The sequence below is a fragment of the Toxorhynchites rutilus genome, chromosome 2 (genome assembly GCF_029784135.1).
Source record: "Toxorhynchites rutilus septentrionalis strain SRP chromosome 2, ASM2978413v1, whole genome shotgun sequence".
Lineage (NCBI taxonomy): Eukaryota > Metazoa > Arthropoda > Insecta > Diptera > Culicidae > Toxorhynchites > Toxorhynchites rutilus.
Window position 1 is genome coordinate 30,510,390 of NC_073745.1, and position 19,849 is coordinate 30,530,238.

A 19,849-nucleotide genomic window follows, 5' to 3' on the forward strand; every position below is an offset into this window, starting at 1 on the left:
GGGTTGAAGGAAATATGAGTTTTCCATAGCAATTGGGATTTTTTTGACTCAAGCGTAACTTTTGAAAAGGGCGTATCGATTTTAGTAGGAGAAATCTTCGATAATTTATATTTCAAAAACTATGAGTCGTACCGAAATAGTGTCTTAGAAACAGTTATAGAGTATTGATGTCTAAACATGAAAAAAATATACACTGAGAAAAAAAATTAGTACTCTTTTTTATACAGGGTGGGCCATTTAAAGTGGAAGCATCTGGCAACCCCATAACTTTTGACAAAGATGTCAGATTAAAAAATGTCATACCGCGTTGGAAGCGTCATTTCAGTACAATTTTAACCATGGAACAATACACACCTAAACAACGCACTGAAATTGTTCAGCTGTACATTCAAAATAACTTCTCAATTGTGTTAACTAAACGTGCGTGGAAAAATAAAAATAAAGTTAAAACATCGCCTGGAGACAACACTATACGTCGATTATATGCCAAATTTATATCGTCTGGTAGTGTTGGTAATGCCAGTCATCTGTCCAGACAACGACCAAGACGTTTCGACGAGAATATTGATGCCGTTCGAATCAGTGTTGCAGAGACTCCATCGACATCAGGTCGCCATCGTTCGCAAGAGTTAGGCATCTTTTTATTGCCATTTGTTCGTGAAAATGAATTGGACAATTACTGGTTCCAACAGGACGGCGCTACATGCCATACAGCGGCTGCCACGACCAAATTATTGCGCGAAATGTTCCCCGGAAGATTAATATCGAAAAACGGCGATTATGACTGGCCACCGAGATCACCTGATTTGACGCCTCCTGACTTTTTTTTTATGGGGATATTTAAAATCCAAGGTATACACTGGTAAACCAAGGACCCTGGCTGCACTGAAAGACAATATCCGACAAGAAATTGTTGCCATATCGGCCGAAACATTGGGCAAAGTGATGGAAAATGCCGAAAAAAGGGCACATTTTGCGGTCAAGGCCAGAGGCGGTCATTTACGAGATATCATAATCAAAAAGTAGTTAGAACAAATCTCCTTGGACCAAAATAAATGAATTTCAAAAAAAAATTTTAAAATTCCACTTCTTTACTTTGCTATTGCAAAAACAAATCCTTCCACTTTAAATGGCCCACCCTGTATTAATATCCAAAATACATATTTTTTAATTTTTTTTCATACAAAATAGAAGTCATGTAGAAAATTTAAAAAATGGGCACAAGATGGTAAAACTATTTTTGACGAACTTTGTGGAACATCGAATTTTTATGAATTTTCGAAACTTCGAATTTTTGTATGTTAACAATAATTTTTAGCCACAAATTATGATTCCTGATGTGATCTCCTTCTAAATGTAGCCATTCTCGAGATATTTTGAAACATATTTCTAATTTATTGTCTTTTTTATAGTAAATATTCCCTTTTAATATGTTTGTCGTGTTATACCGTCATGTTCATGAAATTTTATGCAGTTGCTTATAATTTCCAACAACTTTTCCAAATACATCATCATGGTAAAAACATATGTTTAGGAGTTACGTTTAAAATCATTTGAACACATGTGGGTTAATATAAAACGTAGCGATATTTAAAAATTGTTTTTTTTATCTCAATACAAACTTTAACATGTTATACAATCAACTCTCCCTAACTCGATATCCAAAGAGACCATCGAGTTAGGGAGGTATCGAGATACAGAAAATTTTTTCCTATTTTTTTTTATGTCTCAAATTGTCATATATTAGGGTAAGTGTCCCAATTATATTTGAATTTTTGATTCATTCCCTTAAAGTGAAAAAACACCTTTCTCATATAAAAAAAATATTTTTTCCAGAATCTTTCAGGAGGTGATAGACGGTTATATTTCACGACAAAAATCCTTCTACGCATATGTTAGAATTTCAACGATGACAGACTTATAGAACTTTTTCTTTGTTTCGGATTCTGTTGGCTCAAACTGACTCTACATTGAAAAGTATGCTACGTAATCCGATTTTGTTGCTTTCATTTGAAAGATGAGAGAATTTAGTACAGGATATAGTAGTGGAACATCTAAATTAGTGGATTAAAATAACATTTTTGAAGTGGAAAAATTTTATTGTTTCTATCAATTAAATTAAAGCTCTCTAACCTCTCTACAATTTGTTCTTTGACGCCCAACTTCTATCTCTCTTAATTTCGCTGCAATATCGATATAAACAATTCCTGATGAAGATTCAATCAAAATCTTCAAAAATCGCGATTTTTAATCCACTGTACTTATAAAAGCCACTTAAATTTCACCTTAATGCTGAAAGGTTAATTTTTTTTCTTGAAATTATTCATATTTGAATTATAAAAAAAAAACTTTTTTTTTCAGACTGTATACAATCGAGTCCTAAATTTTACATAATCGAATCATATATAATCGAGTTTGTATATAATCGAGTCCGACTTGCACGAGGCACTAGGTTAACAAAGAAAATATTGATTAAGTATGTTACTTAAACTGAATTGTAACGATCACGCAGGAACTGTTCAATCACAAAGAAATGTTCGAATAGTTTCACAGGAACATTTTCAGTTGATTTCAATATTCCGGACATATTCTTCAGGTTTGATTTAACGTTCGAATTAACATCTCAATAGAACTACTATCTTCAGCGTTTTGACGTAGGACTATGTCTTTCATTTCTATACCGGGGTGTAAAATCAAAGTTTCGAAAACGAAAGCGTTACGCGGGAGACCGAGATTTTGAGTGTTAATAGCTCCTAAACAACTGAACGAAATGGTATGATAAACACTTCATTCGAAAGATAAAATGTCTACGCGTTCTATACTTGTTACTTTCTGATCCAAAAACATGTTTCAATAGTCTTAAATTTGCTTTCAAAATAGGCTATTGAAATCACCAATCGGTATATAAGCGAGCGCCGCTCGGAAATCCACTCAGTTCTAATTGAACAGCGATTGGAGCATGTTGTCGCTGTTGTGGTGAAGCTCTTCATTTATCATGAAAGCGCGGATGAACGGTGTCACCAAGAGCCTGTTTGTGCACCTTAGGCCAGAAGGGAATCCATCAGGAGGAGAGTGATGCTACAAACGGTTCCCCGGGAAGATCTCGAAGCAGCCGCTACACACACACATACACGCACGGAATTCTTTCCGTTTGGATCGAGAAAGATCCGGAAAATAATCTGCCAGTTCCTCTAGGAATTTAAAAATACATTCATGTGAAAGAGTTTATTTGAATGTTTTCTATCCATGTAACACTGTGACCAAATATGTTTCAATCAAGTGCTATTAACAGATGGTTATCGAGTTAGCATTAACCACTGGTGGGCTTCCAGTATCGAGGAAAATGTGGAAATATCTAATCGTTACTGAAAATAATCTGCCAGTTCCTCTGGGAATTTAAAATTACATTCATATGAAAGAGTTTATTTTAATGTTTGCTATCCATGTAACACTGTGACCAAATACATTAGGTTTTGTGATTTTTCAATCAATCGCAATCAACAGGATAGCTTCTGAAGATTATTCTTCCCCATCAGTAGGATATTTCCGTATCCAATATTGGATGCATAAAACCTTGTGCCTCCAACGTAACGCTCTCATTTTCGAAGTTCTCCAAATATTCATTCAGAATGAATTCAGATTCAACTTCATATAAATGATCTCTAAATCAACGATAGTCCTACGTCACCCTTGCGGTTATACCATAGATATAACCCACTTCCTGTTTTTCTCCGGTTTTTCAACACTTTCTAGTATATCGGTATCTGGCATCAGATCACAGCAAATCACGTTTTGGTCCTTTTCTACATGACTTCTATTTTATATGAAAAAAAATAAAAAAATAAAAAATATGTATTTTAGTTATTGCAAATTAATTTTTTTTTGTAAATAAAAAAAAGAGTACTAATTTTTTTTCTCAGTGTATAATTTTTTCATGTTTAGACATCAATACTCTATAACTCTTTCTAAGACACTATTTCGGTACGACTCATAGTTTTTGAAATATAAATTATCGAAGATTTCTCCTACTAAAATCGATACGCCCTTCTCAAAACTTACGCTTGAGTCAAAAAAATCCCAATTGCTGTGGAAAACTCATATTTCCTCCAACCCAAACGGAATACAAACTTTCATTCGAATCAAAAATACTCATGTTTTGTCATTTGTCGATTTCATTTGGAATTAATCGTATGTAGAAACGCTGCCTGACTTCATTTACTACTGTTTCACCATTTGCATGCTGGAATTTTCGATGATACCATGGACAGTAGGAGATCGGTTACCGGATGTCCTTTAGGCAGGATGGTTGGGTTTCTGGTGTCGTAGTCAACGAAATCTGCTTCCTGAATACGACCGTCAACACGAAGTACGTTGAACTCGTCGATTGCTGGAGTCTGTTTTTTCAGTAGACTATTTCGATCCAGTTTCCGACGATGTGTTGGGTCCGACTGAAGGTTATGTTTGAACACTGCCACTTCATCCGGGAATTCATCGCTCTGAGCAATTCGCCATATACACCGTTCGGCATTCTGCAGCTCCTCCGTAGTTAACGCGTCCAACTGCAACGGTTTTTCTCTGATCAACCGGATTCCGTTGTTGATGAATCGCACGAGCCATGCATGCTCCGTAGTAGTCATTCCAACCGAGAGAATCGCTCTAACTTTACCACTTGCTCGATAACGTGATGTTTATGAACAAAGGCTGAACGAAGATCCTCCGCTGTAGTGCTATTTTCTTCTCTGCAATCTCTTGGCCATTCGTATTCGCTGTCATACAGAAATTCAGGTCCACGATACCATCGGCTGTCTGGATCAAAAGATGGTCCTTTACGCTACTTAGTGGCTTCGTAAGCAACGTTGAGTTTTATGGGCACCCACCGCCACCCTTGAGCGGATGACAGGCTGAGGATTTCATGAACTCGAAAGTCCACGAATTGTCTATAGCGACGAGCGTCCGATTTAATCCATGCGATGACCGTAGAGGGGTCGCTCTAGAAAAAGGTGCGTTGAATTTTGAGCGAATGCTCAATCCTCAATCGTCTTCCGCAAACGAACCCCAAGCACGGCGGCTTGCAACTCCAGTCTAGGTATGAAGAGAGGGTGGAGTGGGGCGACTTTCGTATTCGAAAACACCAGAATACAACGAACACGACCATTGTCCACAACGCGAAAATAGGCTGTTGCCAGCGTAGGCTTACTCGCCAGCGTCTATGCAGACGTTCAGATTCAGGGAGTTATAGCAGTCAGGGTTGTATCCTGGGAAATAACAGCGATCGACTTTGACTGTATTCATCTTGCGGAGCACAGCAATCCACTGTTTCCAACGGCAGAAGATTTACCAGGGAATTTTTTCATCCCAATCGATTTTGGACCTCCAGACATCTTGAACAAGAACCTTCCCGTGTATAACGAAGGCTGCCACGAAAGCTAGAGGATCAAAGATGCTCATTGTAACTTTTAGCATTTTCCGTTTAGTCGGAATTGTTTCTCCTGACACTATTTTCAGCAGGTCTTCCCGGAAACTGAGTGCAAACGAAAATACGTCTTCTTCCGGCAGCCAGATCATCTCAAGAAGTCTCTCTTTGTCCATTTCCTTGTCGGTAATGAAGCATTTTACGCACTTAGGATTCACTTCGCCGATTATTTCAAGCACCGTCTTCTTGTTCGACAACCAATTCCTGATTTCGAAGCCAGCCATCGAGTGAACTTCCGCTACTTCCAATGCCAACTTAACAGCGCCCACGTCCGTATCGACACTATCTAAATAGTCGTCTATATAGTGATGGTGCTTGATTGCGATGGCTGCCCTTGGGTGGTCGACTTCGTTTTCCGTAGCGTTCAGGTTCATTGCAAATATAGCTTGTGTTGGGGAACACGACGCGCCGAAGATCGCAACATTCATCACCATGACTTCGATTGGTATATCTGGATAGTTTCTCCATAGGAACAGTAACGCGCAACGATCTTCCTCCCGGATAAGAAGTTAATGGAACATTTCTTTAAGATCTCCAGAAATTGCCACCTCACGTTCACGATACCCGAACAATACAGACCGAAGCGAAGTCAGAAGATCTGAGCCCTTTAGCAGCGTCGAATTCAATGAAATACCTTCGACTTTGGCTGCAGCGTCCCATATTACTCTTAGCCCTGTTTAAGTCTTCCTCTAGCCGTACGCACCTCTTCTAGGATTCTACGAGCTCGTTGTTCGTCGACATCTTCCACCTGAGGGACTTCCAACGGAGATTTTTTTTTCACGTAATCATGCAGATTTTAGTCGACTGTCTTCGCACAAATGTGTAACTGTCGATGCTGCATATTGCCTTCAGTTCCACGCTGACTTCCGTAAACTGACCAGCCAATACGTGTTTTCGTCGCTATCGGTTCATTTGGTCGACCTTCGCGAAGCTTGAGTGTAGACAACAAGCGTGTGTTATTTGAGCCAATTAGCACTCCCGGTTCTGCTGCGTCAAAACTCTGTGCCGGCAAGCCTTCGAAGTGTTTGAATCGTGAAGACATGTCGCTGAAGTCCAAGGACTGTTCTGGGAGTCCAAGATCTTCCACAGTATATGCCTCACCAAGTTTGAAGCGCTTGTTGCTACCTACTGCGGAAATCTGGAGTTGTATTCGGTTTGTATCTGCAATTTGTTTCTTCACACCACCCGGCCACTGAATGCACAAGGATCCAAGTTGATTAACCAACGACTGTTCAACCAGAGTGATTGATAAGCCGTCATCGAGAAATGCCAATGTGTTCACCTGGCCATTTTTCCCATATAACGTCACCGAAAGAACTCGGAACAATGTAGATGAGCTGACTTGACGATGAACCGTAACAGTCGCGTTCGTTGTCTTTTGGGTTGATGATGTTACTGCTAACGGACAATCCGAATGCAGAAGACGGTGGTGTTTTTTTTTCTGAAAACCGTTGATACCACAGGCTTCTCCTTTGCAAGGTCATTGAACGCGTGGGGTTAGACAGCGACGACAGAGTTTGTATTCTTATATCAGTTTCCACCTATCGTCGAGAGAAAGTCTTTCGAAGGACAGACATCGCGCTACCTGACGAATTCCAACTCCACATGCTGGGCACATCTTGTTTCCTGTTGTTTCTTTGTCTGAAATTTGATTGAATGCGTTCTCGTCACGTTCGCCTACTCGTTCATTTGACGTCGTATGAGAGATCATGTACGCTTTTTCGTTGGATCGGGAATACTTCGATGGTTTCTGCGAGAATGTGCTGAAACCGGTTACACTGCTAGTGACAGATACAATCTTCCCCATGTATTCGCCGAACACACTTAGGTCGACCATCGGCACCTACTCCTGGTGTAGCGCCCAACTAAGTTTAACATCAGCCGGCAGCTTATCGAACAATTCTCGTAACAGCATGGGGTTCGACAGGTGTTTCTCCAGCCGGATCGCCTTCAGATGTCCACAAAAATTTTGCACCGCAAGACCGAAGCTCACAAGCGATTCGAGTCGGCCCGCCCTCGGTGCAGGGATGGCTCGAACTTTCGAAATCATGTTGTGGATGATATGCTCGGGTCTCCCAAACAGAGTTTGCAGCGTTGATATCACTTGTGGTACCGTTGTGGGATGAAGTAGAAAGCTGCTAACCGCCTTCCTGGCACGACCTTTGAGACTTCGTTGCAAACGGAGCAGATTCTCCGAAATTGAATAACCGCATACCTGAGTCGAGTGCTGATAGCTACTGTAGAAGAGTGGCCAGTCCACTGGGTCGCCGGAGAAAACAGGCAACTCCTTCGACACGACTTACCTGTGTGAAAATAGTGTGATTAAGCGACAAGTGCTGTCGCTCGTGTCAAGAATGTTCGACCCGTTGGGTCTTGTGGCGCCGGTAATTCTTTTCGGCAAACTTTTGATGAAGCGCATCTGGAAGGAAGAATCGGGATGCTACGAAGAGCTTACGGGTAATTTGAAGAAGATGTATGATGAATTCTTAAGTGCATTAAGTGATGTTAGCCATCTCCAAATTCCTCGTGGTGTTGTGGTTGCATTTGACCTGCATGGATTTGCTGATGCAACTTTGGAGGCCTATGGTGCCTGTGTATACGTCAGTTCAATTGTACCTGATGAAGCTGTGTCTCGAAAACAGAGTTGACCATTCCAAGGGAGGAGCTCTTAGCCGTGCTTTTGTTACACAGATTGGTGAAGAAATTGTTGGCTGCATTAACGCTGCCCTTTCGAGATATTTCTTTGCGGACGGACAATCAAGTAGTGCTAGCTTGGCTGAAGAAAACCCCGGAACGATTAGAAGTGTTTGTACGAAACCGGGTTAGTGAGATAAAGTCTACCGGTACATAATTTAAGTGGAAGTATGTGAATACGCTGGCAAATCCAGCCGATGTAGTGTCGCGTGGCCGATCTACTGACGTTCTTAAGAATAACGATCTTTAGTGGAACGATCCATTGTTCTTGCGCAGCGAGGAATATCAGATGGTGGTTCCAGAGCTTCTACCCGATGAAGATGTTCCCGAGATGTGACGAGCCACTGTAGCTTCCGCGATTGTGATATTGGAGTATTTGCCGGTGTTCCACAAGTTCGAGTATTTTAGGAAGCTGCAACGAGTTCTGGCATACGTCTTGCGTTTTTGCCGGAATGCGATGGAGGAGGTGGTCAAGCAGAGAATCACTGGTCGATTTCTCAGTGTTTTCGAGATGCGAGAGTCTTTGAACGACTTCATCAGGGTAGTTCAGTTGCAGCACTTTGGTAGAGAGATAGCCATGATGTCCAGTGGATACCGTGAAAGGTTTTTCAAGTTAAAACCTTTTTTGGACGATGGTATGATTCAAGTCTGCCCTATGGAGTTAAGCATCCGTGGATCCTACCAAATAAGGATGAAATCGTTCAACGCTTGATTGAGACAGTACACCGTGAGAATCTTCACATTGGATCATCTACTCTGCTGGCACATATTCGTCGACAATTCTGGATTTAAGAATCCCGTTCAACTGTTCGCAAGGAAAAAAAAAGTTGCGTTCGGTGTTTTAGACTTGAGTCGCCGTGTGCTGATCAGTTCATGGAGGATCTTCCCATTGCAATAGAGATGTGCCATCCGCTCATGAGCTGTTCATTCGAATCGCTTCATCATAGTGAGCGGATTCGGATCGGCTCGCAATAAAAAAAACGTAATGAGCTGATGAGCTGCTGAGCTGATGAGCTGTTGAGCTGTTGAGCTGATGAGCCATTGAGCTGTTGAGCTGCTGAGCTGTTGAGCTGTTGAGCTGAAGAGCTGTTGAGCTGCTGAGCTGTTGAGCTGTTGAGCTGCATAGCTGTGGAGCGCAAAAGCTGCAGAGAGTGTGAATTGCGAGACGCGAAAGAATTTTTCGTCTCCCGCGCTTCATGGCATGACGTCAGTTTGTTTTCGTGTATCCCTCTTCGTACTTTAGCTTTAGCAGAGCTGCCAGATAGGAAAAAAGGTTTTTGTTTTGAAGATATTCAATCGTTCGTTACTTCATTAAATTTTTCTGATATGGCCAAACAAAATAATACACATTATTATATGCTTGTAAATAAATTTAATATATTACATTGTTATTTAAACATTACTGTGGAAACACATACATTTATTTCCGCGTGCTGAATCAAAACAATTCAGAAAACCACCCGGCATAAATGTTGATGATTGATACTGGTCCTTTTGTTACCTTTGTGATCGCGAATAATTATTTCTCGTTGCACCTATTAGTGGATTTATTTTTATATCCTCGGATGCAAAAAAAAAATCTCGATGGTTTTTTTCCCAAAAAACGTTGTCTCGGCCAATATTCCTGGAGGCATTCTATTTGGCTACTGCTGGTTTTTCTGTTGTTTAAGTTCAGCATATCCTAAGCATCTTCTATGTTGGATTTCAGCATTCAGTATTTGTTGTATATTATATTATTAGAATTCATATCAGTTTTAGTTTTTGTACAATCACGAATTAAATTCGTTTATTTTTTGCTTTCCGTCTATTAAAAAAATGCACACTATGCAATGTCCCATGGTGATTACGTTTCATATGCAATTGTGTGGACAACTGCAAAATTCAACTGAGCTGAAGAGCTGTTCCAAATGAGCAGCTCACTTGTATGAGCTGAACGGCTCTGAGCCGCTCACCATGATGAGCTGATTTGCCCATCTCTACATTGCAAGGTGCGATAAGGCTCCGGCTTTCATAAAGGATGGCGTAGATTTCGCGGGTCCTATACTAGTCAAGCAGACTGGAAGAAGGCTAGCTCTTGTGAATGGCTACGTGTGCGTCTTAGTTTGCAATGGTCACCTAGAAGACCTCTCAGTCGATGCGTTTATAGCTGCTCTACAGTCGTGGTATCCCCGATCAAATATTTTCCGATAATGGGACATATTTCGTAGATGCGCGGAATGATCTTAACGAACTGTATCGTTTCTTCAAGCAGCAAGACACCAGCCTCCTGACGAAGTACGAATTTTCGACCTTGCTCTGTCGAATCGAAGCTCAGCTCAACTCTCGGCCTTTATACGGTCCTTCTGATGATCCGTCGGAATTCGAGCCGTTAACTCCAGGTCATTTAATGTTCGACCGTCCTCTGAGCCTAGTCATAATGGGATCCCAGTGAACAGACTTTCCAGATGGAAGTATGTCCAGCATATGCGTCGAGAATTCTGGAAACGCTGGTCTGAATGTTGGAATTACAAGTCCGACAAAAGTGGAATAAGAAGAAGAAAAACATTCTACCTGGAACAGTGAAAGTTATCAAAGATGCTAACTTACCTCCTCAGAAATGGAGGTTGGGGAAGGTCGAATCAGCATGTTTAGGAGGAGATGGATTGATCCGTGTGGTGGATGGCGAACTAAGGCGGGTTAGCCGAGACGCCCGATTCATAATCTAGCGCCTCTACCTATATTGGATAACCTAGAAAAGACTAGCTTCTCACGGGGGAGGATGTTCCAGCCGTTCGCCGCGAATAAATTTCTCTCAGTGCATCACAAATGGAACCCGCTGAATTTATCAACACATCGCTGCACGCAGTATCGTCATGACAGCGAGGAACTGCAGCCGCACTAGGCGAAGAGGAAAAGTAGCATTTTTTTTTATTCTTCACTGTACTTTTGACGCGTATAGTCGATTTGTGAAATAAAATCATAAAATCAAATGTAGTAGTACAAAATATAGTTATAACCTGAAAAGAAAGTTGTTTTCCATCATGACGTGCGAGTCCGTGATTCCGTATTAATTAAGAACAAATGCTAAGCGTAAAAAAGTACAGTCCATTCGTTAATTAAGCAATGGGAGCATACGGGTCTAAAAAAAATACACTGGTTTGCTTGCAAGAGACCGCCGCTTTCGACGGCGGATCGACGACCGACTCGGATCGCGTCCTCTCGGCAGCTTGAGACTGCCTCGATCATCGTTTATCCTCGTTAAATTGGGACATCGTCGAAATCGTGACCTCAGAATAAATTTAGAAATACGAAAACTAAAAAAAAACAAATTTATAACAAAAGTTTCACTTTTTTTCGTTTAGGCAGCAAACGCGGAAACCAACATATTTCTAGCTTACTTGTGACATATCGCTACTTTCTCTCTCGGGTTATATCTGTTGCTCTTAATTCCTTCGTATTTTTTTCGGTCAAAGTTTCTAAACAAAGATCCTCTATACTCACCAACTTATTATCGGTAACGAATGCATTCACCTTCTTGACAACGGACGGCGTGCCGGGCGCCGTCCTGAAGTAGTTGATCTTGCTCTGCCCACCGAGACCTTCAGACGCCAGCGTATAAGTCTTCACGTAGAACGCATACTGCGTGTACGGTTTCAGCTGAGTTAGTATTTTGCTGCTCCAATTCTCCGGCTTGAACTCACTGATATCGTCCAGCTTCCAACCCTCGGTATTGCAGGCATCCCTCCCATCGAAAAACGTCACATTCTGGAAGGGTGCATCGATGTAGTACAGCACATAACCCAACAGCTGCCGACTGTCCGCTAGCTGGGTAAAGGGAGCCCATTGAATTATTGCGGTCTCGGAACTGATGGACTTGATAGCGGTCTGCAGTTCGGTAATCTCGCAGGCGGCCCGATCCCCGTTGTTCGCCGCCAGCTGGGCCTCGTTATCGATCTCAATCTTTGGATTAACCTTCCGCAGGTCCTTGATCTTGTTCACGCACAGCATCGGATTGTTGTAGAAGAACAACTTCCCGTCGGCAATGGTAACGTTATGGTCGAATAGCTCCTGCAGATTCTGATTCTCCACTATGTAGAGACTAGAACTGTGGTGGGACAGATGGGTGTGATTAGTACCGTATTTGTGGGAAGTGGAGCTTCATGTCTTACTTGGATATTTTGGCCCGTGTGCCATGAATGATCCTCAACTTCTTCATGAATCCCAACGAAAGCAACGGATAGGAACGGACGATCTTCAGGTAACCCTTGATCTCGGTGATACTGCTGAGGAACTTCTCCAGTTCCTTCACAATGTTCTCTGTGTGTTCATAGGATGAAAACAACTGAAGATAAACAGAACCATCGATGCGGCGGTCTCTACTTACCGCCACTGCCACTCCCACTCCGGAGCTGTATCTCCAGCGATCCCTCGATGATCTCACAGCCCCGGTACGTTTGGGCCCGTTGAATGTTATCGATGTTACCCCCGCTACACCGCTTCGGACACTTCTCGCACTTCCTGCATCGCCGCCGTTCGTTCACCACCTCCAACTCGTGATCCACCGGACACTCCATGACGCAGCTCTCGTTGTGCGGAATGTACGGTTTCGCCGGCAGATCCGGGTTCGAGTCCAACGAGATCGGCTTCTTGAGCGCGTAGCACTGGTCGGCCGTCACGCAGCGGCTATGATGGATATACATTCCCTCCGGACACTTGTCCACACACTGCCGGTTCCCCTCCGGATCGATACTGTAGTCCCGACAGACGGTACAGTTCGATCCGTGCGGGCCCGAACAACCCCCCAGGCACTGGTCACTGCAGCATTCGCCCAGCTCGTTACAGGTTTTGTCACCGCAGCGTGACGGACACTCTGGGACATTGGGAAAGATCGGGTTAGATTGAATCGGCGATCGATCGCGATCGTATGACGGCAAATACTTACTTTTCTGACAGTGCTGGGCATTCCAACAGAGCGTTTCCTTGGTATTCGACACCTCCGGGCACTTCTGGGCCTGCGTCGTCCCATTTGGCAGTATGACGTTGGTCTTCGTAGGACAGATCGGGCAAGAGTTCTCATTTTGGTTCTCCTGCAATGGGCAAAGCAATTAGAGTTTTTTTTCGCATTATACGGATTTTTTTTGTATCAGGAATGGCTGGCAAGTAGGCATAAGAATATATTAAGATAAAAAATAAATTGATGACAGTCCCGGTATCTGATTTCAGAAGGCGCATTCACAGATTCACATTCACAGATTCACATACGATTCATATTTTCTTTTTTTTTGTCTGATATTGGATTTCGGATCCTTTGCATAAGGGTGAAAATTTCCATCACAACATTAAATGCCCCAAAATGATAAAAGAACAAGTTCACATTAAGTTGATCGTGTCTGAACCTTGATTTATTTCACCAAAAAAGAAAAAAAAAATCATGCAAAGAAGGGTTAAATTTATTTAAGATTCAAAAAACAATAACTCGGATTCTGAAATATGGACGCTACAGTTCAGGTTCAGATTCTTCAATCTATATCTAGAACCGAAATTTGGGTATTGAATTCAAGTTCTGGCATTGAATTATTGAACGTGCAATCCAGAATTTGGTGCTGTATTTATAAAAAAAAAATTAACTTGACAAATTGAAAAAAATGAAACTTCAAAAAATTGTGAACTTAAAAAATCTGAATTAAAAACAAAATACAATTTGAAAAACATTGAAGATTTGAAAGTAGAACTCGAAAAAAAAAATTTTAAACATTAAAAATAAAATGGGTGGGTTATATCTATGATATAACCGCAAGGTTTACGTGGGACTACCTTAGCTTAGCAATCATTTGTTTGTATTGATTAAAGTGTTGATTGATTGAAACAATTTCCGAATACAATTGAATTCAATATATTTGCTTTGTGAGTAAAGAGATTGAATAAATGCCATGTTTCATGGATTGTGATCGATTATGTTCTTCATTACAAGTAAATTTAATGACAGTCCTTTTACATCTCAGTTTCGATGACATTCACGTCTAACGCATATTGTTGAATCAATAGGCATTATCGCAGCGAAAGCATATCAACATTTTTACATTGCATTTATTTGCAAAGCCCATTTCCCCAGACACCATGGTTCTGAAGTCTGTGTTGGGGAAACACATTTCAGTCGGAACAAAAATACCTCCGACTTGCATGTATTAGCAATGCCAATTTCCCCACGCTCCATGGATTTGAAGTCTGTGTTAGGAAAACTCATTTCAGTCGGATCAAAAATAACCCCGACTTTCATGTATTTGCAATGCCAATTTCTCCAACACTGCTTGGTTTTGAAGTCTGTGTTGGGAAACACATTTCGGTAAGAACATAAGTCCCCATACCTCCATGTATTTGCAATGCCGATTTCCCCAAGGCTGCTTGATTATGATGGCTGTGTTGGGGGAACCGTAAATCGGGCCAATCAAAACGAGGCAGTTAGGGCGTTTAGATAAGGCTTAACATTTTACAGTTATTCAATTGTTTGTCTAATGAAAAATAACATTTTATTAATTGCGATATGTGCGTAGAAATATTCCCTATCAATTGATGCAAACATCTTTCCGATCCAGTAAGAAATGTTCGAGTTATAAGTATTCGGAATCTTTCATTTTTTCCTACATGTTCTTTGTTTAGGTTTTCATTTTACCCCCCATATTCTCTCGTTAGACGTAGTGATGTAGTCAAAACAGAATGGAAAACAATAAAATAAATGAAATTTTATATTTAATACGTTAAAAATAAAAACAAAAATAAAAAAGCGAAAATTCAAGAAATTCATGATTACAAAAATTGAACTTAAAAAAATTCAACCTTCAAAAAAATGATAATTCCAAAAAGTTTTACTCCGAAAATTTATTATTTCAAATAAAATAATCCATCGATAGTAAGTAAGAGAAATTTTTGTTAATTTATATCCCAAAAACTATGAGTCATACCGAAATAGTGTCTTAGAAAGAGTTATAGAGTATTGGTGTTAAAATGTGAAAATAATATACAATGAGAAAAAATTTGGTTTTTTAGTTACAAAAAAAAACTTAAATTTGCAATATCTAAAATATGTATTTTTTTAAATGTTTTCATATAGAATAGAAGTCATGTAGAAAATAAAAAAAATGAGTCCAAGATCGTAAAACTATTGTTGACGAACTTTGTGTTCTGTTTAGGAGTTTCAACCCACATTTTTTTTTATCCCATTTATTTATTTTTAAGGCTCATTAGCATTTTAGCTGTAACAGAGCCGAATTTTTAATCGTGTACATGTCACATGGTTATCATATCTATAATTAGCACATTACACAGTTGCCATTCGCCAGTATTTCTTCTATACCATTACATATAGTACATTCACACAGTAGCCATTTAGGCGTAAGAGTATTCTTTCTGTTCGTCCATTATCCAGTTGGACCACCGGACAGCGGAGACAGTTGATTGATCATTGTTGAGTTATTTATAGAACAGCAGCCCGATGTGTCTTGCAGAGCAGTTGTATAGCTGCCTTTAGAGGAAGATTAAAAACTTTTTTTGTTTTGAATCACATCAAGATTCATGATTTGTGGCTAAAATTGATTGTTAAAATACAAAAATTCAAAGTTCCGAAAATTCAATAAAATTCGATGTTCCTCAAAGTTTGTCAAAATCCTGGACTCATTTCTTCTATTCTATATGAAAAAAAAATAAAAATATACATATTTTAGATATTGCAAATTTTTTTTTTCGTAAATAAAAAGAGTACTATTTTTTCCCAGTGTACATTTTTTTCTCCTTTTAATATCAATACTCTATAACTCTTTCTAAGACACTATTTGGGTACAACTTATAGTTTTTGAGTTATAAATTATCAAAGATTTCTCTTACTAAAATCGATACGCCGTATTCAAAAGTTACACTTGAGTAAAAAATTCCCAATTGTTGGGGAAAACTCATATTTCCTCCAACCAAAACGAAATACAAACTTTCACTCGAGTACTCATATTTTGCCATTGGTCGATTTCATTTGGAATTGCTCAGAATCAAAATCGCCAGACGATGTTCGATGGAACATGCAGAAACCTAGCCAAGTATTGAAGTTATTGTCGGAAAAATGTTTTGCAAACATTATCGTACCGGTTATAGATTTATCCAACCCATGTCTGCAAAAACAGCTTTGTTCTTCAACGGAGAAAGTTCACAAAACCCCCCTATTTCTGTGTTTCCAAGACTTTATAACCAAATAAAACATCTCCAAAAAACCCTATACCCCCCTTGGGTAACGGTATACCCCAGAGCAACCCGCGATCAAGTTCGAACAAATCATTCATGGCTAATAAAACCGAATAATCTGCCATTTCCGCCCTGGTGTCGACCACCACCAGCAGCTCTCGTGCGCCTGTTATCCGCCTCGGTGCGTTGGAGGACACACCGTCAGTGGTGGTGTCTGCTGCTATAAATGTCTTCATTTGAATACCGAAACTGATCGCAGAGAGATTATATGGCCTCTAATTAGGGTATCGAATGCCGACGCGGACCGATTACACCGATGATGGACACCTGCCGAGTCAAGACCGGGCCGAGATTCAGTGGTAATTGGCCGCAATGGATTGACAGATATCTCTCATCGTATCGATGGAATGAAGTCGCAGCAGCTCTAAAAAAAAACACACACACACACATTTCGCACGACATAACTTTTGAGTCACCGATCAACAGCAAAAAAAAACACAGATGCAAATCTACCGGACGTAATTTGTACCAAAATAAGCAGTCATCAGACAAGGACGACGAAAGGCCCGGATCCAAGATCTACGCGAGGTGGCCCTCATGGTCTCTATAGAAATTCAACTTTCAACTCCCCAAAACTGTTGGATTTATCTATTCACCGGCACCTCTTCTCTGTTGTAGACAATTCACGCGCCACACAACGCAACACCGAATCGCAACGAAAGAGTTGAGATGATAAATTGAGAAGCAAGACTAATAATAAATATTGAAATGGCAAAGGTCTTTAACACACAACACACACACACATACACACACACACACCGCGAACGCTGCGCTCTGCGCTGAACTTCCAAACTTCCACATTCCATTCTCACGTGCTCATTTTTGGGGGCTCTCTTTTTTTCGCTTTCTTCTTTCTAAATACACACATTTACGTCATTCCGCCGCAGCCGCCGCGGCAGCCCACAGCATCCCTCCCCTGCCCATCGAAGGCGCTGAAAACTCGCGCTCAGTCAATTCGGGACGAACCGGAGAAGGAAAGAAGAGGGCAAAAATATCTTGATATGCGAGCAGAAGATGGGAAGAAGGAAAACGCAAAAAAAGAGACACAGAAAACTGTAAAAACATTCCGCGCGACGCGATGGCGTTGGTTTGGGAGAGAAAGCTTTCCGGATGAACTGAGATGTGAAGAGAAAATGTTTCATTCAAGAAAGAAAGAAAGAAGAAAAACAACAACAAAAAACGCGGAGCTTTGGTGTGTGGGATAATTTGGGATGGATCAGGGGTGGGGGAAGGGAAGCGCAGCAGCCAAGATGAGAACCATAGCATAGTTGGAATTCCATTCCCTCCTTGGGAGCAGGTTTTCAAACGGCAATCCGAGCACTCTGTGTGTCCGCGCGCGCGTCCGTTAGCCCGGGTTGGCTGCTGAGGCTGCTGGGGCCGTTAACTGGGGATGGATGATCAATCAGTTTCGTTTGAAAGGATTGATTATTGGATGGCTTTTGTCGAGGGGAAAAGAGAGGGAAATATGATGCGATGATGACGAGAGAGGAGGGAATATTCGGAACTATTAATGAAAATAAATTGCAGAGCTGAAAGCAAATGTAAACAGCTGTGTTGTGGTGGATTGGATGGTTTGGAGCGCAACAATGCCCCAAAGCCAGCGAGAAACGCCGATCGAATGGACCACCTCACATTCCAGACCTGGTGGTGGTGAGGTGATACCTGCAGCAGATGGAAGAATGCTATCCAAAATCTAATTTCAGGAGCGGAATTCGGTTATTGGAGAAACGCTGGATCAAATGTTTGGAATTGGAGTGTGTCAGAGAGACATGAGGGCTGGCATTGCCCTGATATAACACGACAACTTTCCCTATTGGCCGATTCTGGACGTTTGTGCTGGATCGCTGTCTTAATAATTTCCCGACTCATTCTTTGTAGAAAAAATTTCTTCGTCTGAAGAGCGGCGTTGGGATTCGAAAACAGACTTCAGATATATTTTCAGGATTGTAGAATTGAAGATTCTACCTAACTTCAGAACACTCTGAACCACATACAGAAGAAAGTTTCCGAACGGTTTGCAGATTGGGATTTTAAATTTAAAATTTAATTCAATTCCAAACCCCGATCATGATATTCATGTTTAGCACTAAACCTACCGATGTTTCATGTATACCCATTCCTACCACAGCGAGTCGTGACCCTTTATGGAGTTAGTGAACAATGCCTCGATTTATATGGTTTTGTTGAGGAATGTGACATACCATATTTCTCCTGTATATTTCGACATTTTCAGAATAACAATTACAGGTCGGACTCGATTATCCGTGATTCGATTATCCGGAATTTTAGACTCGATTATCCGGAGTATTTAATTTTTTATTTTCGGAAATTTTGAATAATTTATATAATAATTCTATATTGAATAGCTAATATGGGTATCGAAAGAAAGGGCTTGACTAGTAGAATGCAGTTGTTCCGTCCGAGAAACGTACGGAAGGTGAAAACGCATCCAATCGCAAGTACCACCCCTTCTCATTCGACACGAAGCGAGGGAGAGTAAAATAAGCCACCCGAACGCGCAAAGATCAGTCTTCATTCGGCTATCATCAAGTGCAAAGGTGCAAATCCAGAGGAAGTGCGACAACACAAGCAGCAAGAGACATCATCGCAAGAGTGCGATCTCATCAACAAGGGTAAAAGAAGCCATAAGAATTGCAACAATATTGGAAGTGTACAAAGGTTATCAACAGCATACTAGTGGCGCATTCACATGCGCATCGTGTGAATAATGTACATAGGAAAATTTAGTATAGATTAAACGATGTACAAAGTGTGAAAAGTATTCCACCGCCATGTTTTGATTCTGCACTGCTCAAACCCTTTCCAAAGCACATCCCAACAAGTTAGGCCTTTCACACAGCACGGAGCGGAGCCACAGGGGCTCCCACTCGTCAAATAAAGCGTGAGGAACATGATGGTTCCTTCCACGCACCCGTTGCCTCCATGAGTGGAGCAACATAACAAAATACAGTCCACCCCACAGTTCCCAGCAGACGGAACAGCAGTCATCAATGAAAAATACAAATCCAAGATGGCGGCCACTACAAAATGGCGGATTGCATTTTTTCTCAGAACTCCATCAATATGGGTATCTAATGAAAGGGCTTGACTAGTAGAACACAATTATTTATGAAAAATGCAAATCCTAGATGCCGGCCACTACAAAATAGCGGATTTAATATTTTTTCAGAACCCCATCAATATGGGTATCAAATGAAAGGGCATGACTAGTAGAATACAGTTATTTAAAAAAAAATGCAAATTTAAGATGGCGGCCACTACAAAATAGCGGATTACCTATTTTCTCAGAACCCCATCAATATGGGTATCAAATGAAAAGGCTTGACTAGTAGAATACAGTTATTTATGAAAAATTCAAATCCAAAATGGCCTCCACCACAAAAATGGCGCCATATATAT

At 40.9% G+C, this 19,849-nt stretch overlaps 1 protein-coding gene across 8 annotated transcripts in view; it reads right to left on the minus strand.

The window, feature by feature from the left end:
- Positions 1 to 19,849, minus strand: part of LOC129764998 (insulin-like receptor) — a 551,253-nt gene that overhangs the window by 25,749 nt on the left and 505,655 nt on the right. For all 8 annotated transcript variants that reach the window (XM_055764732.1, XM_055764729.1, XM_055764735.1 and 5 more), the window contains 4 exons: positions 13,089 to 13,233; positions 12,531 to 13,016; positions 12,316 to 12,463; positions 11,648 to 12,251 (listed from right to left, as the gene is read on the minus strand). In XM_055764732.1, the coding sequence (XP_055620707.1) occupies positions 11,648 to 12,251; positions 12,316 to 12,463; positions 12,531 to 13,016; positions 13,089 to 13,233 (1,383 nt within the window). The remainder of the gene's footprint in view (positions 1 to 11,647; positions 12,252 to 12,315; positions 12,464 to 12,530; positions 13,017 to 13,088; positions 13,234 to 19,849) is intronic.